This window comes from Onychostoma macrolepis, chromosome 25 (genome assembly GCF_012432095.1).
Source record: "Onychostoma macrolepis isolate SWU-2019 chromosome 25, ASM1243209v1, whole genome shotgun sequence".
NCBI classification, from domain to species: Eukaryota; Metazoa; Chordata; class Actinopteri; order Cypriniformes; family Cyprinidae; genus Onychostoma; species Onychostoma macrolepis.
In genome coordinates, this window is record NC_081179.1 from 7500099 (window position 1) to 7524248 (window position 24150).

The window sequence follows — 24150 nt, forward strand, 5'->3', positions numbered from 1 at the left end:
ATATTGCAGCGGTCTTATTGGACTGCTAAAAGGGTAGTTCTGCCTGCTTCTATTTCTTCTGTTTTTTTTATTTTATTTCAAAAACTCCCTTTACACTAATACGCCGCAGGATTACATGATTTTACAAAAATCGATACTGTAATCACAAACGATTGTGATTGGTGCTTCTTCGCAAGCGCTGAGAAAAGTTACAGGTACCACATATGAATGTAACCTAGGAACAGGCATGGCTAGGAATTTCAAACTAATGATTAACGTTAACATTTAAATAATAGAATAATATTAGTAATAAACAAACAGTGAATACTAAAAAAAATAAGCAAAGAAAAAAGAGACTGGACCGCTAACCCCGCCCACGCTGGCCAATCAAATGCACAGACGCGACAAGACGTGATAGGAAGCGTTTCATAGACACACTGGCGGGAGTTTCGGTTGTTATTAAACAAGCTAACGGCTTACCGACTGCAAAAGGCTAGAGATTTCAAGCAACGGTGCTTCTGAAAAGGAACATTTATAAACAAACCCTACATAAAATTCACTAAACAGGCAAGTGTTTGGTATTGTAAAGGCAGACTACACATTTAACGCTTTGTCATGTCTTATGCGAATCTGACAGTTGTTCTGATTTGTTTGTTTCAGTATGAATAGAATATCAATAGATCTTAATATTTTAACAAATTAGTCTGTTACGTATTTTAATATTTCACATTTAGTTGTTACGTTAATAGTGAAAATGTATGCATATGTAATAAGTGCATGTGTTGCTTCATAAGTGACTCTATTCTTTGAGTCTGTTTTCACAGTATAAATGGTTATTTAATAATATTTGTATATTGGTTATAACATCTCTGAGCTGTCAAATAGCTATAGTAAGCAGAAAATAATAATGAATGAAATTTCTGTCACCCCCAACTTAATCACCCTCATGTTGTTCTGTACCTATATGCTATTATTTTGTAGTGGAACACAAAAATAGAAATTTCTGAATAATGTTTGCAGAAATACAGTAACAAATAAATATAGTGACCATTACTGTCAAGCTCAGAAATGACAGATTCTCATTTTAGGACGTTGCGAGTTCCTTTGAAATTATGTCTTGCTAATAATGATGTATATTCACAGGTCAGTGTACATAGATGTCTAATATGAAGGTTACGGTGGATAAAATCCTATCATTATCAGAGAGTGATGGTGTAGATGAGCTACAAAAGCATCTCACTTTGCTGTCTGATGATCAGGTTTGTGTTTAATGTGTGTACTGATATGTAATGAGGCTGCAATTGATGTGAACGGTTTCAAATCATATCATGTACAAGGCAGCATCTTTAAATTATATGCAGATCACTTTCAAATCTGCTTTTTGTGTCCTTCTAAAGCTCACAACCATGCTTACTAATAGTGCTCTGAAAGGGAAGGACACTGGCATCCTGATCAAAGCTATATTTAAAGGTAACACTGTGTTAATTCTGTTTAATTTGTTCTATTACATTTATAACAAAAAGATTTTAATAACTCTGCGCTGCTTCATCAAGTAGAGCTGAATATCAATCTGTGTTTTTGTGTTTGTGATGTTAGGTTCACCGGTAAGTGTTTCGCATGGTGCTAACCGCAGACTGCTTGTGTACAAGCACTGTATTCCACTGTGTGAATCTGGAGACCTGCAGACGGAAGTGGCATCAGATATCATTGGGCTTCTGATGTTAGAGGTGAGTTACTTACCATACCGTACTCAAATTAATAGCAATGCACTGGTTATCTTGGCTCTTAACCAGTAGGTTGAAGGTTTAAATCCCAAAGTGTTTTCTAAATTATTACTGTTATTATTTGTAGATAATGAACCTGATTTGGAGGGGTTGAACTTGGTATTAATACTGTACATTTGTAATATGGTTTTCTTCTGTGCCATAGACGCACAGTCTGCCTGGTCACGCATTAGCCACGTTAGCGTCTCTATATGTGGATGCCATCAAAGTAGGTGAGATGAATAGTGGGAGATCACTGGAACTTTTCCCTACAATTCTAACAGCTCTTGCCGCTACAGAAGCATTGGCTTATGGGAAAGGTAAGTTGCTATTTGTTATATGTATGAGTAAATCTGGGTTAAAGACTTTTGGACTAACTTTTTTTAAAAATCCTTTTTGACTTTAATTTTCCAAAACAATATATTTGAATGATTTCTGATTTCATGTGCCATTGAAGAGTTGTTTGTTTGCTTGGTTTGTTATTGATTTTTATTTAATTTTATTATATTGTAGCATACATACAAGTTTACTTTTTTACTTCAGGTGAGCTAAGTGGAGATGAATACAAGAAACAGCTGATCAACAGTCTTTGCTCTAGCAGGTAAAATCTCAATTTGAAGTGCTTTAATATTGGTTTTCAATTAGTAATCCATAAAGACATAAAAATAAAGAAATGTTACATTGCTGTTCCAATTCATGCAGATGGGATCCACAGTGTGTAATACACCTTACGACCATGTTCAGGTATGACATATTTACTGGCTAGTTATCTACTTTTGTCTTGAATATGAAGAAAACTGCATATTTTGTGTTAGGGACGTTCCGTTATCTGCTGAGGAGCTTCAGTTTTTGATTGAGAAGATTCTGCGGATGTTCCTCAAATTGGATCTACAGGAGATTCCACCTCTGGTCTATCAGCTGCTGCTGCTGTCTGCCAAAGTCAGTTTATAGCTCGTATGTTTTAAAAGTACTTTAAAAGTGCACAGTGTGTTTATATGGTCAGATTCTTTTTTTTTTTTTAAATCAACAGGGCTGTAAGAAGTTGGTTCTAGAGGGAATCATCAGTTACTTCAAGAAGCAAGACCAACTTCAGAAAGAGGAGCAGAGAAATGGAGAGTGAGTAGGACACTTGCTCGATTCGTTTTTCATTTGACTTGGTATGTAAAATAAAGAGACCTGGATGATTTTTGTATATGTATCTGTATTAGGAGTGAAGATGTGGAGGTGCAGAGCATACCACAAGATCAGCTGCGTCACGTAGAAGGAACAGTCATCCTCCACATTGTCTTTGCCATTCGTCTTGACCATGAGCTCGGCAGGGAATTTTTTAAAAACCTTAAGGTGAATGTTTGTCTGTTTCACATAACTTTTTCTTTGAGTATCTGTGTGTGCTAGCTGTTTGTCTTCTTTTGTAGATGGCCCACAGTGATCCGTTGTGTCCCTTCAGTATTGCTCTGCTGCTTTCTGTGGCTCGCATACAACGGTACGAAGAGCAGGTACGTCTCCGTTTCATTATTCCTCTTAAAACCTAGTAAAATGTCTATCAGGACAGCATTTTTATGTATCACGTGTGCATTTAAACATCGAGTGTCTCAAATTCTTTAAAATGTGCCCGTGATGGCCTAAAAGCAGTGGTTTTACTGTCTCAGACCTTTGTGCCACTCTTAAAATTACCCATAATGTTCAGGTATTTGAGTTCCTGAAGGGCGCCATCACTAAGAACTTCAAGGATGATCAGATTCAGCACAGCTCTAAGTTTCTGCAGGAACTGCTGCCTCAGTGTAACAGCATCTCAAACATGATTTTAGACACCATCAAAAACAGGTCTGGTTAAATTGCAGTAATTTTGAGTTCCTTTATTTATTGTGTAGATTTGTTCAATTTGTTCAATGTTTATTTGCAGTGTGTTTGGCTGGGATCATGTCACTCAAGGTCTGGTGCAACTGGGGTTTATACTTATGGATTCTTTTGGGCCTAAAGCCGGAGCATTTGGGAAGGTCACAGAAGGAACGTCAAGCACAGCTAAAACGCCAAACCAGCTAGCGTGCCGACTTGGTGGACAAGTTCTTCTTGAGAGCTTCAAGGTATGGTATAGTGGTCAACCGATGTTCTTCCAGGTGTATTACTTAAAGCATGCTTCAAATATTTCAAATATGTGACAAGAAGCCAACTCTTTGTGTTTTCCTTTTGTACAGATGCATGAACCAATCAGAGGGGAGATTCTAGAACAAGTCTTGAACCGACTGGTGACTAAAACGGCCTCACCTGTCACCCATTTCATTGGTTAGAAGTCGTCTTTTTCGCTGATATTCATTCAAGCTTATTCATAGAAGTTTCATTCATTTCTGTATTTTGATCTGTCTTCTAAACTACATCACTTCCACAGACCTTCTTTCCAGCATTGTGATGTCTGCTCCCATGATCCTCTTGGAATCTTCCTCTAAGGTCACAGAAACATTTGATCAGCTCTCCTACTTGCCCCTCAGCACAGTTCAGGGTCTCCTCAAAGCTGTGCAGGTAACATCTCAACCCACATGATATTAAGTATGAGCTGCTGTCACATGATCAAGTGTGTGATATGTTTAACATTTCCTCTGCTCAGCCTCTGCTCAAAGTGAGCATGTCTATGAAGGATGCCCTCATCCTGGTCCTCCGAAAAGCCATGTTCTCCAGGTATAGCAAGAAACGGTCCACGCATCCGAATGTATTTTCCTCTGTGTCAAGTCATGACTAAGTCCCAATAAATCTTATCCTTTCTCTGAAGTAATTTAGATGGCAGGAAGTCAGCAGTGGCAGGCTTCCTGTTGCTACTGAAGAACTTTCGAATTCTGGGGAGCTTAGCTCCCAGCCAGGCCAGTCAGGCCATTACATCCAGCCAGGTAAACAATAAACATTCGCAGACATATGTGCAATGCAGTTTTCATTACATACTCTTGTGTTATTGTGATTATGACTGATTCTGACTCCTCCAGGTCCAGGTGGACGTCCACTCGCGCTATAACACTGCCGCTAATGAAGCCTTCTGTCTGGAGATCCTGAGCAGTCTACGCCGCTGCCTCAACCAGCAAGCTGACGTCCGGCTCATGCTTTATGAGGTCTGACCCTCTCACTTCCCCAACAGGAGTGAAACAATACAGCTGTTTCAGTGATCCATCTGCGCTGTACTGAGAATGTAATGCATTTGATTTTAAAGGGTTTCCACGATGTCCTTCGTCGTAACTCTCAGCTGACGAGTTCCATCATGCAGACCCTCCTGTCACAAGTGCGTATATCATCCTAAATCGAGCTCTTATGCCTTCCTGCTCTGACTAACTGATGGTACTGAGCCATTCATTATTTGTTTACCAGTTAAAGCGATACTTCGAACCAGAGCAAGATCTGCTTCCGCCTCTAAAGCTGGAGTCGTGCATCAGCGCACATGGAGATCAGGTCTTCATCCAGGAGCCTCTGGTACTGATGCGATGCCTCAATCACATTGATATATGATGCACTTGATCACATACAAATTTTCAGCTAATGTATGTTTCTCCAGGCTCACTTGCTGTGCTGCACGGTTCACTGCCTGCTGTGGAACCAGAACATACGGTCAGGTGGCAATGTGAGCGATGATGATGATGATGATGATGAAGATGAGGAGGGTGGAGTCCAAAGTGAACTGCACGCTATATTGGAAAGCATAACGAAGCGCATGATTAAAAGCGAACTGGAGGATTTTGAGTTGGTACGTTGTAATTCCCACCTTTGCTTGGAATAAAAATATCAGAAAACCTGTTAAAAATTCTTGGGGCCAGATTTACTAACAGCTTGCGCCAGCGCAAACCGTCTTTTGGCGTTAAAAAAGTACTGTCAGGATTTACTAAAGACGCGCAGTGAAGAATTGGCCCCGAAAAGGCGTGGACACAGTTATTTTTGTGCCTGACCTTATTGAAGATTCATTTGCAGGAGTTTCCCTTTCAGACGCAAAATTTATAGGAGGAGAGTATTAAAATAAATCACGCAACACGATTTACTAACGTTTGCGCTTGTCAAATTACTGGTATTTGCACCCAGAAAAAGCATGTCTTCAAGCAGGCGGTAATTTGCGATGCTCTTGGTAGATTGCGCTGGCTGAGTCTGTGTTCTTTAATGTGCGTATTGTCAGTAAATCACGTGCAGAATTTTCCCTTCCCATTGGCACTTTTATGGAATTGCGCTCTAACACTAATTTGCCATTTAGTAAATCTGGCCCTTGGAACAGTATTGGACATTTGGTCAAAGTGGGGATAAAGTGACTAACAAATGTCTTGTTTAATGTGTCTTAGGATAAGTGTGCCGAATTTTCAACAAGTTCCAGTGTTGGAGTGAAGAACAGTATCTATGCTGTGCTGGTGATGGGACTGAATGAGGTTCTCATGGAGTACAACTTCATCACTGCCAATTACAAGTGTGTTTGTGAAAGTGTTGTTTCTGATTACTTTTACATCTTAAATGATGTGCTAGATGTGTTTAACATATTCTGTGTTGCACATGCTGAGCAGTAAGAACCATTTTGAGGACGTTCTGGAGCTGTTCAAGCGCTATCATAAGGTGTCTGATATCCTAAAGGAACGGGCAGGGAAAAGCCGCCCCACGTCCAGCAAAACCTCTCGCAGCCTGCTGTCTCTAGGCTTCATCTCCACACTGCTCACTGCCCTGTTCAGGTACAGTTTGAGTGTATATATACATGAACATATGAAGAGTGTATTTGCAAAAAAGCTAACTCCGTTCTTAAAAATTTTTAAAAATGTTTTTTTAGTTATTTTTTAACCTAGTCAAAATAACCCAACTGCAGTTTGATTGAGATTAATTGGAATGCACAATGAAAAAACATGATTTCTGAGAACTGTTAAAAATGGAGTTATCTGTTTTTAACAAATGAACTCTTCATATACACTACCGTTTAAAAGTCTGGGGTTGTTGATTTTTTTAAATGTTTTTGAAAACAGTCTTATGCTTATGCTATGAATTTATTTGATAAAATAATACAGTCAAAACTGTAATTGTGAAATATATTTGAAATATTTGAAAATGTCTAGGGGAAAAAAATAATTTAATACTTTTATTCTGTAAGAAATCATTAAATTAGTCAAAGGTGATAGTAAAGAGATTTATAAGGTTACAAAAAAATCTTTGCTTCAAATAAATGCTGTTCATTGAACTTTCTATTTATCAAAGAATCCTGAGAAATGTGTCAGGGTTTCCACAAATATCATTATTAATAACAACGCCATTCGTGTGACAAATCAGCACGTTAAGACTGGAGTAATGGCTGCTGAAAATGTTGTTTTGCCGTCACGTGAATAAATTACATTTTAAAATATATTAAAATAGAAAAAGTTATTTGAAATTGTAATACCTCACAATATCACTTTTATATTGTAATTTTGATTAAATAAATGCAGCCTTTGTGAGTGTAAGATTCAAAAAACAATAAAAGTGTAATTATTCCAAACTTTTGACCAGTGATGTTAAATAATTTTTAAAATTGTGAATTAAAAATTTAAATAAAACGTTCAATAAATTATCAATCCAAATTGTATTATTGTCATTATGAAAAATTCTGTATTTTATTTTTTAGAGACAGCACTCAGAGCCGCGAGGAGAGCCTGTCTGTGTTGCGTTCCAGCGGAGACTTCCTGCGCTACTCTGTGAGTGTGGCTCTGCAGAAGATCCAGCAGCTGGAGGAGACGGGACACACAGACGGGCCGGAGGGACAGAGCCCTGATAAAACCTTCCGCCACCTCTGTGACATCACCAGGTCTAGGCTTATGTTACTGAAAGGTGGTTCAGTGCCTGAACGAAGCTGCAATTATTAACCTCATGCATGCCTTTCCCTGCATGCAGTGTGCTAATGTGGCGCTACACCAACGTGCCGTCGACTGTGGAGGATGCTGGGAAGAAGGAGAAAGGCCAGAGTGTGTCTTTACTATGTCTGGAGGGTCTACTGCGAGTCTTCACCACCGTGCTACAGCGATACCCGACACGCATGAGCAACTTCCTGTCATCTCTCGGTGGGCCTCTTAATACTCCTGTCACTCCTACATAATACTTGTGTATGTTTATGGTGTTTTAATTTTTAATAATCTAAAGATGTTTCAGGGGAAGGAGAGGCAGAGGGTGAAGGGTCTGATCTGACAGAGCAAACAGCTTTCTACATCCGCCAGTTTCAGGTACCAGCTTCATTTTCAGTCAGTCCATCTGTCCAAAACACACTGGCATATATTGTGAATTTTCTTTTCTGTACAGCGAGCGCTGATGAACCAGCTCAGCGGGGGAGAGGAGGAGTTCAACAGTAAAGAAGCTCAGTTATTGGTCAGCATCCTCAGTGTACTCTCACGGCATCTCAATCCTTCCTCTCAGCAGGTAGTTCTTCAAAACACGCATGCTTTTTCTGTTTTAGCTGTCAGGAATCTCAATGTGGCTTTTGTTGTTGTTTTTTTGTGCAGTTTGTGCAAATGATCACCTGGACTGTGAAAATTTGTAAGGAAACCAACTTCGGTAAGTGATTCATGTCCAGATACAAAGATGAAACATTTATTAGGGGCTGCTGAGATGCTTCCAAACCATTGAAATGCAGCGATGCAGGAAATCTCTTCAGGAAATGTGATGATCATATTAAAAAATCATCACAATATTCACAATGCTGCATAATGTTTTTTATCTCAACCCTATTTTCACTGGTTTCTTATGAAGATATTCTCTCTTTCAGAGGACATCTCACTCACTAAGGGCTTGCTGTCACTGCTGTTCAACCTGCACGTCCTGTATAAAAGCCCAGTGTCTCTGCTCTGGGAGATGTGCCAGGACATACACAGCCAGCTGGGAGACATTGATCAGGTGCTGTGACCTCAGGTCTTCTCAAAGCAGCAAAATGAGCCTGTTTTCGAAAATTGAAAGTACTGGAGGACTTTACATTTGTGACCATGGACCACAAAACCAGTCATAAGGGTCAATTTTTCTAAATTGAGATTTATACACCATCTGAAAGCGTTCCATTGATGTATGGTTTGTTAGGATAGGACAATATTTAAGTTGTCCAAATGAAATGAAGTCATTAGCCATGCATATTACTTAACAAAAATTAAGTTGAGATATATTTATGGTAGGAAATTTACAAAATATCTTCAAGGAGCATGATATTTACTTAACCTAATGATTTTTGGCATAAAATTTAAAAATAATCTGTAATTTTGACCCATACAATGTATTTTTGGCTATTGCTACAAATATACCCGTGCTACTTATGACTGGTTTTGTGCTTCAGGGTTACATCTGATCTAATGTCACTAGAATAATCTGTTTCTGAGCAGGACGTAGAGGTGGAGAAACAGTCTCATTTTTCCATCATCAGCATGAAAACTGCTGCATCCACCACAGTAAGAATGGACTGTCTTCAGAAACAAGTCTTTAAATTTTCATACCTGTTATAACAGCACATCTGCCTCTCTTTCTTTCCAGCTTCTAGTCTTGTCTCAAGTTGGAAAGGTGTTGGATGAAGTCGACTGGTTGATCGCCAAGAAGAAGGGCCAGATTAGCTCCGACAGAACAATTTCAGGTAACACCAAAAACCTCCAATCTTTTCTCCTGAAAGACCTCCAACACATTTGCCTGGAAGTTTCTGATTAGCTGGGTCAGGTGTTTTTAATTAAGACTGTGGCCTTCCAGGTCCAGGATCAAACATCCCAGATCTAGGATAAAGAGCATTTTCCTGTGTGTGTGTACGCATTAGGAAACACCCAGCAGCCACTAGGCCAGCAGGACCCGATTGAGAAGGCTGTCATGATTCAGTTAGGCACGCTGCTAACAGCTCTGCACGAGCTGGTTCAGACCGCCCTGCCCCCGGGACCCTGCACCGACACACTAATGAGAGAGCTCAGTCGAACCTACAGCATCCTGACTACACTTACCAAATATGTGAGTCTCCTTTTGATTTATGACAGTAATGTGATTTATAATCGTCATTTCAGTTTGCTCTGTTATGGTTTGGGAATCTTTACAGCTCACAGCTTCACACAAAAACAGTGCTGCACATAAAATTAAAGTCGTTAAAAACACTTCTTATTTTATTTTGCAGTATATTCAGCTGTGTGCGACCCAACCTGGCCAGCTACCTGCACGTTTGGAGAAATTGGTGAGATTTTTCTAAATATTTACAGAGCAGAGAGGTGCAAGAAAAGAAATGAATTGTTTAAATGTAAAATATAAATGTTAAACATGTATGATAATGATGTGTGTCTGATTTCCAGTGGATTAGACTACTGAAACTAATTTCTACTGAGACTAAAAATGTTTTTTTCAGCATCAAATCAGCAAGATTTCTGAAGGATCGTGTGACAATAAAAATGGGAGTAATGATGGTGACAATTCAGTTTTGTCATCACATGATTAAATTACATTATAAAATATATTCAAATAGAAAACAGCTCTTTTAAATTGTAATTATTTCACAATAGTACAATTTTTACTGTATTTGTGATCAAATAAATGTATAAAATAAATGGCGAACGCAAGACGTTTTTTTTTTTTCAAAAACATCACTGACTCCAAACTTTTAAAAGGTAGTGTAGTTGCAACATTTATCTCAAAAAATGGTTGCAAGGATGTAAAATTTGATATACAACTCAACATTAATGCCTTTTTATTTGTCATAAACACAAAACTTTTATCTTTTTCCTACCAAAGAACCACTGTTTTGTCCAAACAGCCATTATTACCAAATAGGGTTATATTTAACTTAAAACAGTAAAAACCAAGCTAAAAAAATATTTAAGGCATGTTTCTTTAGATCCACATTTAACCAAAATGCCACTAAAACAGCTTATCTTGTGTCCAGGTGAAGCTGTCAGGGTCTCATCTCACTCCTCAGTGTTACTGTTTCATCACGTATGTACAGGTGTGTTCCTGAAAATGATCCTTTTTTTTCTTTTTGATGTTTTTCAACCTTCACCGTGTCTTTGACACATTATCAAATCATGTTCATTTGTACAGAGTGGAGAGCTGATGGCAGGAGGCCCGGAAAAGTTGAAGAAGAAGAAAAAAGAAGATGAGGCGGTAGCAGCTGCTTCAGTATGACTTACCTGAGACTAAAAATGCATTTTGAATAAATGTTTTATTTTTTAATTTTTTTAATGAAAATATTTTGGTAATAATTTAGGCTTTGGAGTGCAAAGTCTTGAAAAAGTTTTGTGCATCTGATGTGATTTCTTTTCTAGGCTAAAGTCCTTCGTGAAACTAAAGCCATCCCGAATCTCATTTTCAACATTGAACAGTATGAGAAGTTTCTCATTCTTCTTTCCAAGAAATCCAAGGTAAAGTCTCCAAGGTTTTTGCCTATATGCACAGCATATACAACAACAAGTGTTACCAAAACCTTTGAAAAATGAAGGCACATCTCTGAATGTTTTCAAACAGGTCAATCTGATGCAGTACATGAAACTGAGCACTTCCAGAGACTTCAGAATCAATGCTGCCACATTGGAAGCTGCACTGCAGGAACAGGAACAGCAGCAGGATGAAAGCCAACAGGTGTGTCTTTGTTTAAATGTTCATACACAGACAGTGCTGTGGGTTTGGTCTCTTCATCTTCTTTATTTCTTTCTTTAGACTGAAGTTTCTCAGGTTTCAGAGGAAAATCAAGCACCAAAGAAAAAGAGGAGGAAGCAGTGAAAAAAGAGCTTCTAGTCCTTTGCACTTTTTAACCACCCTGTTCATTCATTTCTCTCATTTCAACACTGAGTTCGCACTAGGGGTGGCCATTTATGTGTTGAGAGAGAGACTGAATCACCTGCGTTTATTCTTTTCGTGCCACAAATATTATTATATCCTTGTAGCTTATTGTTTTCCTTTGGCCAACGACCCTTTGGTGATCTCTATAATCTGATAAATGTCCAACGCCTCACCTGTTGATATGTAAAAACAGGATCAAGTTGGTTCCCAGTGGCACATCAACAATATATAAAGAATCCATTTCTAACTCTGGTTTAATTAATACATTGTAGTATTTCATTTTATTTGAATTTATAGTGTTAACAAGTTCATGTTCACAAAATGCTGCTATAATCTTAATAAACAAATGTCCACATATGATCTGGTGAATTTTTTTAAAGACACAGTTTACCCAAAAATAAATTGTCATTATTTGCTCACTCTCTCATCATTCCAAACTTGTATAAAACTTCAGTGGAATTAAAAGGATTTCATACAATGTAAAAAAATAAATAAATAAAATAAATTCCTCCCTTTTTGTATTACAGAAAAGGGGTTTAAAACAGGATAGTAAAGTGAGTAAAAGCTGGAATAGTCTACTTGACTTTTTAAAAATCTGAACAGACTGAATATGCCTGCCTACCCAAAATCTACAGATTGGCTCTGACTTTAAGCAATTACTGTTTCTCCTAACTGTAAATCTGGGCTAAAGTGACACAGTGTATTCCAACCTTAAAGGAATAATTCAACCAAGTATGAAAATTATCTTAACATTTACTCTCAGGCCATCTAAGAGCATGTAGGTAAATTTCTTTCAGATTTGGAGAAATGTAGTATTACATCACTTGCTCGCCAATGGATCCTCTACAGTGAATGGGTGCCGTCAGAATGAGAGTCCAAACAGCTGATAAAAACATCCACAAGTAATCCATGCTTGTGAAGCGAAAAAGCTGCATGTTTGTAAGAAACAAATCCATGAAAGCGTTTTAACTTTAAACTGTCACTTCTGGCCAAAATAGGAGTCCATAATCCATGATAACACTTCCTCCAGTGAAAAAGTCTATCCTGTGTTGTCCCCTCACATCAAAATCCACCAGTGTATTTGTTTAGAACTGTTTTGGACTATTTTCACATGTAAACAGTGCAAATTTCTCTCCTGATGTTTTCACTTGAGAAAGCAAAGTGTGGAAAGAGACTCGTATTTCTTAAATACATGCAGCTTTCTACTTCACAAGACATTAATTGATGGACTGGAGTCGTGTTGATTACTGTGATGTTTTATCACGGACTCTCATTCTGACGGCACCCATTCACTGTAGAGGATCCATTGGTGAGCAAGTGATGTACTGCTAAATTTCTCCAAATCTGATTAAGAAACAATTAGGGGCATTTTTCAGCAAATTTGTATTTTTAGGTAAACTATTCCTTTAATGTGACAATTAAGGCTTAGTCTGACCTTGTCTTAACCCGTATCTCCGCTCCACTCCTGTGGGGTTGGATGGAGTCACGCAGTCCATAGTCACCTCCTTCCGTAAGCACTTATCGATGTCCACCGCACTGAAGAAAGCCACTGACTGCGGCAAGTCCATCATTCCCAGTTTATAGGCAAACATGCACCTGAGAACAGACAAAAATTTTCAAGTATGGACTTCACAGGGTAATGCCAAAAATAACAGGAATCAAAGTTAGGCCTTCACCTGGTGAGCAGGTTGGTGATCTGCAGGGCCAGTGTAGCTCTGTAACAATCTTCACTCGTCACCAGATAACGCACCTCATCGTGAATACTGATGCAGAAGCGCCCGTCAATGTTGTGTTCCTCAAACAGCCACCGCATGGCCACCAGCATTAGATGGAGATAGTCCACTGCTGAACTCTGAACCACCCAGTTTACTCTGCTGGTAATGAACTAAAGCATGGTCTGTTTAGCTAAATTAGCCTTCTGTAGCTCAAACAGTACAGCCAGTCATTTCATGCAGTTACAAACATCAGTTGCAGAGGTATAAATGCTACAAGAAGATTGCTGAAATAATGAATTGCAATACAAGTTATTTCATATTATAGTGTTTGCCCAATTGTTGTCTCACCTCATCCTGAACAACAGAAGGTTCCAGAGCTCTGGAAATCCTGCAGCCAAGCACTGGAGTGGCTGGTTCCTCAGAGTGGGCGATACTTTCCAGCTTATTGAACATCTCTGATTCTGTACCGCCTGCCCACACACGCTGCCCTGTGAGATTCCACTTCCTCTTGCTCCCTCTGGTGGTACTTCAAGGATTAAACACAAGTTTGACCTGCAGATTTGTCCGGTACAGACTAGCATAAAACAGCTTGTGTTACACAGTAGTCAGCAGACCTTTGAGCTGCCAGCTTGGAGATTTTACGCAAATCCTGGAGTGAGATGCTGCCATCCTCAGCTCTTTTCACCTCCACATTCAACATCTTTACCAACCATTCCCCTTCCTCAGACAGCTGATATCTGCACATAATCAATTATTGAAAGCAAAACAATAACTTTTTTTTTAATATATTTTAAAATAATATTTAAAAAATTAAATCGTAATTTAATCTATTAATATTTCATTTAATATGAATGTTTGAATAACTTTTATTTTAAGAATTTTATCAATTTAAATATTTAATATATCTTATTCACTTTTTAAATGCGATCAATTTCATGCAACTTTTTAATAACTTTTTATATTTTGAATAATTTATTACAACAGCATTATGTAGTGTTATTTAAATTTGCAATACTTTTTTATAATTGAATATTTGTAATAATAATTTAATGTAATAACTTATTACACTTAATATTTTTATACAATCATTTAATTATAATTAATACAATTTAATATCTCATAATATTATATATCCATTTTAAAAATTAATGTGTTAAATAACCAAGTCAGGTTTTTTTTTTGCCTACCTACGCAGTCCTTTTGTAAGAGCGTACATCTGGCGAGCTTTACTAGCTGCTTGCTGTTGGCTTAGTCTGTGATTGAACTGCATTAGCAGTCGCTCAGCAAATGGCTGGCCGGCCCCATAAATCCGGCCATAGTTGAAGACCTTGGCATGTTCACGGCTAATGCCCACAGCATCTGCAGTACGGCTGTGCAGATCCGTGCTCTGACTTTTCTTTCCCTGGAGCGTCATCCATCCAAACGCTGTGCATCCTGGAAATCAGAAATTAAGAATGACCAAAGGGTGTAGTTTGTTCCTCATAAGAAACATGATTTGGCGTCCTCATTTGTAAGTCGCTTTGGATAAAAGTGTCTGCTAAATGACTAAATGTAAAATGCAAGTCAATTTTCTTTTAGGAATTTGCATCTTGGAATCTAATGGCTCGGAAAGTGCATCTAGAATACCATGAATTCCTGCAAACTGTGCTTCGCCCAGTATGGCAGCGATCCACAGCTCTTGAGAGTCCACATCTGCTCCCACCAGGTGATACCCAGGAGGCACCTGCACCATGGCCTTCAGCTCACTGCCTACACGATCTTTCTGCAAACACACATTAATTTTTAACATGAAAAAGTTATAATTAACCCTTCGCAGGGAGTTTGACTGGCAGACAATCTGACCGATCATTACGCTGAATCTACAAACAAATCATACAGGAGAGTAGATTAACGTTGGTGGACGTGAACTTGAAAAATGGCGTGTATTGACGTCATTAGATACCTTCTGTTGTTCATTCATGTTTATTTTGTGCTATAACTAGGTAAAGCGGATGAGATGATTGGTTCACGTGCCGCTTGAACTGAGGCGATACAGCGATCTGTTACAACAGCGTCCTCTTTGCTCCAAGATATATTTTTCACTGTGTGAGAACATGATGTGTGGAGTGGGAGCAGTATGGCTTGTCGCATGGCGACAGTAACTAAGGGGGGCAGGTCTTTGCATAGGGTTAATTATGATAAATGTTGAAATTTTGACATAATTAATGGCATAAAAAAGTAGAAATTATGAGATACTGTCATAATCATGACAAAAAAGTAGAAATTATGAGATGCTACTTCATAACTGACAAAAAGTTATGACAAATTAGAAATGATGAGATACTACATCACAAATATGACACAAAGCAGAAATTGGAATACTATGTGATAATTTTGACAAAAAGCAGACATTAAGATACTACATCATAATTATGAAAAAAGTTGAAATTATAAGATAAAGTCTAGTCATATGGCTTATGACAAAAAAAACCAACTCAACTGTCACAATTTCAACTTAAGTCATAATTTTGATATTTTGTCTCATAATTATAACATAGTACCTCATAATTTCTAGATGATTTACCAAATCAGAACATTTTATTCTTATGTGGCGGATTTGTGCTTCCATAGGTATGAATGATATAGAGCTAAATCAGTAATAATGATAAACTATAACTACTATACAACTATATAAAAAATTATATATTAAATAGTATACAATAAAATATACTAGATTTATACACACACACATATATGATTACTTAATGGCAATAATTAATTAACTCCATTAATCATGAACTGCCATTCACAGTGTTTTATGGAGGGCACTGCAGTCTGTAGCTGTCGTACCCGAGCATTACTTGCAGTCAGCCACGTGGGTTCTACAGCTCTGCGAGTGACGGTTCCAGCTGTGACGACCTGTGGTAAAATGGCACCATATTGTCCTTCCTCATCAAAGTCATCATGGCTGATGAAGGAGCAAAGAGAAGGTCAGACGATTTCTGATGTTTTCACTCAAAAGAAAAAGACACAATAGAGGACGCCATTAACAAACCGTCTGACAGTGCGCGGCAGTTCTGCCTTACGGAGCCAGACCACCTTTTGGGAGCTGCAAAGATCAAATATCAGCTGTAAGCACCATCTACACATTCAAAAGACTAGCATATTTAAAACAGACTCTCGAACCTGATGCGTTTATGAGCATTTCTCCAGAATGACATCATCTTGTTGATCTCTAGCGCTCGTGTGGCGTTGGTGCCTCCTCGTCCTGCCTGAAGCGTACCGTCCTCCATTTTAGACAGGAAATCTTTAGAGAACGGGCTACCCACATTGTTCTCATTTCCGTCCTGTGATATGAAACTATTGGAGTCATATATGACAATAACTTGAATGAATGCATTGTACAATGAGGACAAAAATCTCATACCTTATGAGGCAGTTTGAAGAACCAGCATCCAGGGATGTTGACATCATTGTATGGTCCATTTCCATTGTGATAGGGACACTCGCCGTTTCCATTTTTGACAAATGAATTTTGTTTTTTCTAATGAGTAAATATAGCTATTATTACTAAAAAATGTGTTTGCAAAGCATTAGATAATAACATGAAATTTTTTAAATAAGATTTTAAGTAATCAATTTTATTTACAAATTTTAATTACTAATTATATTTCTATTTTTAAAAAATTTAAATTATTCAATTTCCTACTATTTAATATATACATTTAATAACAATACTTTTTACACAATGTAACTGTGATTTTAATATAGCACATAATATTACTTGTATTTAAATATATAACATTCAATAATATTTTTATAATAAATAAACAAACAACGGTAAAAAAAATATATATATATATATATATATATATATATATATATGTATTTATGTATTTAAATATATAAACATTAAAAAGTTTTCTTTTTATTATCACAACCTAACCTTGATCCTCTTGGATGAGCCTTCTGTACTCAGCGCTTCATCATCAAACACTTCCAGTCGACTCACTTCTTCAACCTACACACATGCACAAAAACATGCAGACGTGGATGAAAATGACCACTTTGAAGGAAAATACCAGCCATAAAAACCCTACTTAGTAACATGTAAATCTCTAACCGTCTGCCACACGGCACTGTCCGTCAACATGAAGTCATCAGAAGGTGGGCTGTCCAGATACTGGGGCTGTTCCTTTCCCTTGCGCTCACAATACTCCTTATAGATGCTCTCAATTGCCCTGGAAGCCAAGTTTTAGGAAAGATGCTGTCAAGCCACTGGATTTTTTCCTAAAGAACACAGTATTATCTTTGCTTCATTTTACCTGTATGGACATACAGGTCCTTCACTGTCCTCTGAGGCGTCCAGGTTATCTCTGCGGCCTGGTACCAGGTAACCCCAGCCGTGCTGGTCAGTGTAGTGCAGGGGAAAGCCATCCCATGTAAGGCCCATCAGCTTGGGTGTGACCCTCATCTGCAGACTTATGAGACTGGCTCCAGGAGACCAGTCCTCGGCCTCAGACATCTTCACACACAGCTTACGATACCAGCTGAGCATAAACAACGTACAAAATGTGCACACATGCAATGTGGAACCCTGTGCTGTTTTATTCAAATGGGATAACAGGGGGCGGCACTTACCTCGGGTGGGCCGGTAAGTGCTGTCTCCTTTTTGGCAGGTAGCTGACTGTCTCTTTTAGTCTCTGTAAAAGCTCACTGCTGGGGTGCAGATCAGTTTGCTCTTCTTCTGAAGGAGGACCTGGGTCTGAAACAGTTTTAATAATGTTATTATCTTTTAAAATAACTAAAAGAGAGTGTCATTTTCTTTAAATATTTTACATAATATTTTAATAATATTAAAGACTATAAAAAAATATATTTTATTACAGTATTTATTTTTAAAATTACCAGATATTTCCTGGTTTTCAAAAACCTTTAGGAATCCTGAAGATTACATTTTTTTTTTTTATTATTCATCTTCAATACAGTTCACAGTAAAGACAAAGTTATAAAAATTTGATAAAATATATTTATTTATATTAAATATTAAAATATATTTTATAAAATTGATTCAATTTTATCATCAACACTAATAATCATATACGTTATTGTAAATGAACAATTTTCAATATTGATAATTTCAAGTTGATTTGTATAGCGCTTTTCACGATTTTCTACGGTACATTATATTTAGGAGTAGGTTATTAGTGGTGACTATGGCAGAAATGTATAGTAAAAATCATGCAGTTAATTGCAAATTACACATAATCAAACAGACGGTGAACACTATTAACTGCAATGATTCTTATAATAATAAGAAGATAATAATGTTTCTTGAGCACCAAATCAATATATTAGAATGATTTCTGAAGGATCATGTGACACTAAAGACTAGAGTAATGCCTGCTGATAATTCAGCTTTGCCATCACAGGAATAACTTACATTTTGAATTATATTAGAATAGGAACTTATTTTAAACTGTAATAATATTACTGTTTTCCTCTATTTTTGATCAAATAAATGCAGTCTTGGTAAGACTTTTTTAGAAAATATTTTAAAAATTCAAACAGTAGTGTACTTAAGGAATGTTAACTGTCTGAACGGTTTCAAACAAGAAAAATGAACCACCCTACTGAATAAAAAAAGAAAAACACCTACCCTCATTCCAGTCTTCGGGTACATTTTCGTTAGCTGCTACTATTGTCTCAGCCTCTTGTTTGGCTTTCTTCTTGCTTACAGGTATTTTCTTTTGCTTGAAGTCTTGAACGTCCCAATCCAAGTCCCACAGCCAGGGATCATCTTTGTACCTGCACAGCAAACCATACCAATAATAACAAAATACTGAATTGCTGCTAAGCACTAAAACTGTAAGCAGAACCTATTTTACACCAGGCCAATAAAAAAGTAACTATGTTCCTTAAAAGAAGATACATTTCCTTCAGAGACTCCATTTGGTTATTATGAAAGAAACAAGCTAGTGCATACCGCTCATCCCCCAATAACTGGCAGGCATCGTCAGCCAGAATCATCAACGATTTCTTCATCTCTCTCTGCAGCTCTTCATAAGTGGTCTGGGCATCTTCCAAGTACCGCTTCCAGTTCTGATTGACAGGAAGGTAGCATACGCCCATTTCTAGCATCCCTGCAAGTGTCACTGGGTGAGGACAACTAGAAAAATGCAGACGACTGGTCACTTAACAATAATATGCCATAATGTAGAGCTGGTGGTGGGTTTATGTAAATTAAGTGACATACCGCTCCATAAAAAGAGGCAACTGTTGAATGAAGACCTCATGTGTGGCCAAAACATCAAAAGCACAATACTGCATCAGCTCCTATCAGAGAAAACAAAATAACTTCAGAACACACTAAAACACATTTCCTTCATTTGTACTTGCGTTCATTTAGGAAAAGGTATTACGTCAGAACACATTCTGAGAAATTTAGCATTACATCATTTGCTCACCAATGCAGTGAATGGGTGCCGTCAGAATGAGAGGCTAAACAGCTGATAAAAACATCACAATAATCCACACCACTCTAGTTCATCAATTAACATCTTGTGAAATAATGCAATGCTACATTTCTCCAAATCTGTTCAGATGAAAAAAACAAACTCATCTACATCTTGGATGGCCTGAGGGTGAGTACATTTTCAGGAAAATGCGTGAACTGTTTCTTTTACGTGTTTACTTGAAAATTTGTCCTAATGTCTGCCATGCTGCCCTTCACGAACAGATCCCGAGCTTCTTTCTTCAACGGTTCTCCTCCCACGTAGAGAGCATGAACATCAGCAAGGTTATTAATGCTGCTAATATCGACCCATTCCCATGAGCCAATCTGCATGAGAAAATACATACAATTTGTTATCGATTGGTCGTATTGTGACCTATTAAGGCTGAGCTGACAAAAGTTGCAAGATTTGTATGAACCATCGGGCCCTCAGATTTTCGGCCGAGGCGCTTCATGTGCTCCTTCACTTCCTGTAGCCCTTTTCTCTTGCCGAACTTGCTAGCCATCCAGAGCGAGCGCTGGAATCCCGTCAGACCGGAGATTGCCATGTGGAGACTCATTGTGTCCAGAAAACGCATTTTGGAGCCCTGCACAGACCAACCCAAAAGCACATGCATGATATATAGGGTATCATATAGTTTTTTGACCAATATTAGAGATTTCTATTTAATTGTAATTGTTTATTATCAGTTAATACTGGATATTTATTTGGGCATGTTCACTTAAAATTAATCTTTAAAACACACTAATATTTTAATAACACTATTAAAAGTAATCTTTTGGAAATCCCTTTATTTATTTAATATTATTAATTATTACTATTTTAAATTAGCGCTTATTTTTTTATATTTTCAGTTTTGATTATATTTTAGTTGAATTTTTAGTTTTGTTATATGCTTCTATCATTAGTTTTAATTTTCAAGACAACATTTCTAATTTAAGATTTTCTTCCAATGTTTCATTTTATTTCAGCTTTATTTTAATTAACACAAAAATGACTTTAATAGTTTTTAATTTAGTCACTTGTCGAGACAATATTTTTAAGTTTACGTTAATAACACTGCAGGGTTTCCCAAACTATTATTATATAGTTTGAGATATTAAGGCAATATTTCAATAATTTAATAACCCATTGGCATGTTTACAGTTTTCTGATGCTGGTTAACAGTCATATAACATGCAGGTAACCAAATAAAATATTCAAGTGTTTTATTTTGATAGTTTTTATTTTAAAAATATTCATTTGATTAAATTAATTATTAGCTTTTCAACTCATGAACCCCTTGCATTTCCTTCGTAAACCCCAGTTTGGGAAAGCCTGCTGTAAAATATAATGTTCTGACGCCAAAAATTGCTTTTATATAAAAATAATACAGAATTTTAATATTGTTACACCCTCAGAATCAACAAAAAGCAAGAAAAGAAATATTTGAAAAATGAATCTCACCTTCAATAAGTACTGTTCTTTAATGTGCGCCCGATCAAAGCTCACGTTGTGTCCAATCACAAGCCTCTCCTGCCATACACCGCCCCGCGGTTGGGTGGAGTTTGCTGGGGTCTCCAGAGGGATGAGATCGGACAGCGTCAGATCACTAGACCAGGTGTATCTGTCCTCTATGAGCCTCTTACTGCACCATGAGTACCTGCAACACCAAATAAAAAAGTTTGTCTAGAATCACTGGTAAAATCCCCGGCGAACATATACCTGATACGAACAGTAAACCTCACCAGGCACTTGGGGAAACCGCCACGGCCAACGTAGGACAGTGTCCTTCCTCCATGCAGACTTCCACATCAAACACGATAGCTTTCTCATCTGGGAAATTCACACTTTGGTGCTCTCCATCCGGCCCATACCGAGTCCAGCCCACTTCCCAAATCCATTCCTTGGGCATCCTGGGAAGTCTCGCTCTCTGAAGCTGACTGGCCGCATCTAGGTAAGGAAGGCTCTGCTTTTGGGCAAGTAAACGGAAGTGTTCGTCTATGTCATTGCCGTATATTTGAGGTAACTTGAGTTCTACGTCAGGTAACAGGACTGTTTCTTTCCCCCAGAGTTTATGCTGCTCCAAGTGTCTTATACTGCGTTCAACATCCTCGTCTGTGTACTCCTGCGTCTGACCCCGAAATATCTGCTCCTGCAGGTTCCTGGAGAGCATCTGGATGTTGAGGGGGTTCAGGCGGGTCTGATCTGAGCCCTGCTGGGATTTGGGTTTCACAGAGGTGGAGCACCATCTTACCCAAACTCCAGCTCGTATGAAGGTCTGCCACCGGTGACATGCTATCAGACGAAGCATTGTATTAGAGCCTTGGATGAAACATAGTCACATACTTAGAAGAAGACCTGGTAAATGAAAAATAAATATAAAAGTTAGAGATGCATCTCAAAGACCATGTCAAGAAGACTGCCAATGTACTTCCTTCAAAATGTTATTCTTGCAATTCTCAATCACCTTTCAAAGCATTGTGTTTTTTTTTATTATTATTATTATTGTTGTATTTAAATGTAATTTAAATATTTATACTATAATATTTTGACATTTTAACATTATTAAATAAAATATTTTCCATATAAAATAGAATGTTTCATATATGTGTTTCCAGAGCTAAAAATAAAAGTAGGCTACATAGTTAGGGCTACAATGAGAAGTTCGATTTTATTTAGTAAAGACATACATATTTCTTATATTATTTAGTCTGAGAATTCATCAGCTCATATCTGTCACACTGTATTATGAACTGACAAAAATAATGAAAAATACCTGATTAACCACCGCTGTATTAATATGATGCTGCCTTGCTGTCCATGCACTTGCAAATCAATTTCGCTATATTACAGGCAACATTTTATTCCTAAATACAGCCCAAAAACAGACACATTCGGACACATGCATACTTCAGCTCAATCCGAAGAAATCCTGTTTTTATGAAGCGCAGCTTGCCTCACAGCGACACCCAGTGTTTTGGTACCGCGTGATAACGCCGTCTATGTGACATTTTCATCAATGGCGTAGAATATTTTGCACATAAATAATTTTATATAGTTACTGAATTTAAATTATTTGATAAATAGTTCAAATAAAGTAATAGAACTACCTCCGCTCATCCTCGCTATGTTCAGATCTAGCTTAGCTGAATATTAAGTAGCTAACGTGAGTGGTGCAACGTCAGCATTACTTATTTAATATTCATGAGACACCAATAGCGAGTCAGTGTATGAATTACAATTTCGCTTTGTTGTCGTCAGATGATTTTCATTTATTTCCATATAAAACATGAACGTGAACTTAGCTGGTGATTTAATACACATAGTACAGCACATTTCTAACTCTGATTACGGAGGCCTCGTGGCCTAATGGATAAGGCGTCTGACTTCGGATCAGAAGATTGCAGGTTCGAGTCCTGCCGGGGTCGTGATTTTCATTTTGTGTAACGCTTTCTTATTTACACGGTTAAAAGATGTAGGTTACACTCACAACTTACAAATAACATTTTACTCCACGAAAACAGCCTCATATTACCAATCAATCATATTAAGATTACAGGTCTATGTTACTTCACGACTTTGATATAGCATATTATTTATTTAAATGTAATGCCCTCACTAAAAAGAGAAACAACATGACACTATCTTAACAAATTCTTACTAAATCACCTTACCAAGAAGCTCAGAAAATGTTTGTCGATGAACTTTTGTCGAATTCAAGTGTCTAACACGTCTTCGTAATGTTGTCACATGAGGGCGCCATCGTCAAAGAAAATAAACACATTTTACAGAAAGAGATCACAATTATTTTTTTTATTATTTGTAACAACGTTTTTATAATATATCAGAAGCTGAACCTATTGCTGTTTATAAACCTAAACTGAAATTTAAAATGAAATCGCATTGTTCTTAAATATAACATTGATTTAACCAACAAAAAAACATTATTATTATAGGCTTATTCACTGGAACAAAGCAACAAGGAACAATTCAGATAATCCAGAGATGTCAACCTCACAGAAGAACATCAAATGTATTTCAGTTATGTATAAATCTGCATTTTTGTTCGTTCTAATGGTATGGGGTAAAAACAGCAATAAATATAGCAAACTCAGGACAATACAATAAAGTATCTCTTTATGTTTGTTGATTATTAACACATTTCTTTAACATACGGGTGTTTCTCTCACATCTTCTCCAGTGATTTAATGTGTAGATTATTATGGGTTCAGTTCCGAACAAGTAAATGTTCTTTCTTTTCTTTGCCAGCATAGTCCTATAGAAGCCAGTTGAACAGATACTGCTTTTCTCAGCAGATGAAAGAGCCCTTGTTAGATCAGACCCTTAATTTTGCCAAGTGTGGAGCTTGAAGAACAGGAGGGGAGGGACGTTTGCCTGTGTGTAACTGAGAGAAAGCATTAGATGGGGAGGCATGTCTTTAGAGGGGGTTTGTGTCTTAAACAAACTTCTGTT

The 24150-nt window shown here is 37.4% G+C and overlaps 2 protein-coding genes and 1 non-coding gene across 6 annotated transcripts; 2 read left to right on the top strand and 1 right to left on the bottom strand.

Annotated features, from left to right (window-relative positions):
- The first annotated feature begins 388 nt into the window (after positions 1 to 388).
- fanci (FA complementation group I) lies at positions 389 to 11843 on the top strand. 3 transcript variants are annotated; one of them, XM_058767383.1, is made up of 38 exons: positions 389 to 546; positions 1123 to 1238; positions 1377 to 1449; positions 1576 to 1706; positions 1909 to 2062; positions 2286 to 2343; positions 2445 to 2486; positions 2558 to 2681; positions 2773 to 2858; positions 2951 to 3083; positions 3158 to 3238; positions 3430 to 3566; positions 3646 to 3826; positions 3938 to 4025; positions 4129 to 4259; positions 4345 to 4415; positions 4507 to 4621; positions 4715 to 4837; positions 4936 to 5004; positions 5091 to 5192; positions 5275 to 5463; positions 6044 to 6165; positions 6260 to 6421; positions 7339 to 7518; positions 7605 to 7771; positions 7851 to 7930; positions 8007 to 8123; positions 8207 to 8258; positions 8470 to 8597; positions 9071 to 9136; positions 9219 to 9315; positions 9490 to 9674; positions 9835 to 9891; positions 10594 to 10653; positions 10749 to 10826; positions 10973 to 11068; positions 11172 to 11285; positions 11364 to 11843. In XM_058767383.1, the coding sequence occupies exons 2-38, from the start codon at positions 1137 to 1139 to the stop codon at positions 11424 to 11426; spliced, it is 4014 nt and encodes a 1337-aa protein (XP_058623366.1). In that variant the 5' UTR covers positions 389 to 546; positions 1123 to 1136; the 3' UTR covers positions 11427 to 11843. The 3 variants fall into 3 exon arrangements, with proteins under 3 accessions (XP_058623366.1, XP_058623363.1, XP_058623364.1); XM_058767380.1 differs by having other exon boundaries at positions 11172 to 11843; XM_058767381.1 differs by having other exon boundaries at positions 7860 to 7930; positions 11172 to 11843.
- Positions 11452 to 22626, bottom strand: polg (polymerase (DNA directed), gamma). Of its 2 annotated transcripts, XM_058767384.1 has the most exons (23): positions 22454 to 22625; positions 21423 to 22035; positions 21142 to 21337; positions 20114 to 20281; positions 19875 to 20021; positions 19437 to 19516; positions 19167 to 19349; positions 18840 to 18988; positions 17822 to 17945; positions 17506 to 17730; positions 17304 to 17421; positions 17127 to 17201; positions 16608 to 16724; positions 16367 to 16527; positions 16236 to 16289; positions 16031 to 16148; positions 14828 to 14963; positions 14389 to 14635; positions 13816 to 13938; positions 13550 to 13727; positions 13163 to 13371; positions 12922 to 13082; positions 11452 to 11659 (listed from the first exon to the last, which is right to left on the bottom strand). In XM_058767384.1, exons 2-23 carry the CDS (start codon positions 21986 to 21988, stop codon positions 11592 to 11594), a joined length of 3603 nt encoding a protein of 1200 aa, XP_058623367.1. In that variant the 5' UTR covers positions 21989 to 22035; positions 22454 to 22625; the 3' UTR covers positions 11452 to 11591. The 2 variants fall into 2 exon arrangements, with proteins under 2 accessions (XP_058623367.1, XP_058623368.1); XM_058767385.1 differs by lacking the exons at positions 11452 to 11659; positions 12922 to 13082 and having other exon boundaries at positions 13229 to 13383; positions 22454 to 22626.
- A 406-nt stretch (positions 22627 to 23032) lies between these two features.
- trnar-ucg (transfer RNA arginine (anticodon UCG)) lies at positions 23033 to 23105 on the top strand. The gene has a single exon. It is a non-coding gene; the product is annotated as a tRNA-Arg (tRNA).
- Positions 23106 to 24150: the final 1045 nt, after the last annotated feature.

Excerpts from the sequence above, each read along its gene's own strand:
- fanci (XM_058767380.1), top strand. The coding sequence starts at position 1,137 with ATGTCTAATATGAAGGTTACGGTGGATAAAATCCTATCATTATCAGAG. Across the intron at positions 3,827-3,937 it reads TTCTTCTTGAGAGCTTCAAG|ATGCATGAACCAATCAGAGG; the intron begins GTATGGTATAGT and ends CCTTTTGTACAG. Across the intron at positions 6,422-7,338 it reads CTGCTCACTGCCCTGTTCAG|AGACAGCACTCAGAGCCGCG; the intron begins GTACAGTTTGAG and ends TTTATTTTTTAG.
- polg (XM_058767384.1), bottom strand. The coding sequence starts at position 21,988 with ATGCTTCGTCTGATAGCATGTCACCGGTGGCAGACCTTCATACGAGCT. Across the intron at positions 17,946-18,839 it reads ACCCGAAGACTGGAATGAGG|ACCCAGGTCCTCCTTCAGAA; the intron begins GTAGGTGTTTTT and ends AAACTGTTTCAG. Across the intron at positions 16,725-17,126 it reads GCTCATCCAAGAGGATCAAG|AAAAAACAAAATTCATTTGT; the intron begins GTTAGGTTGTGA and ends TTTACTCATTAG.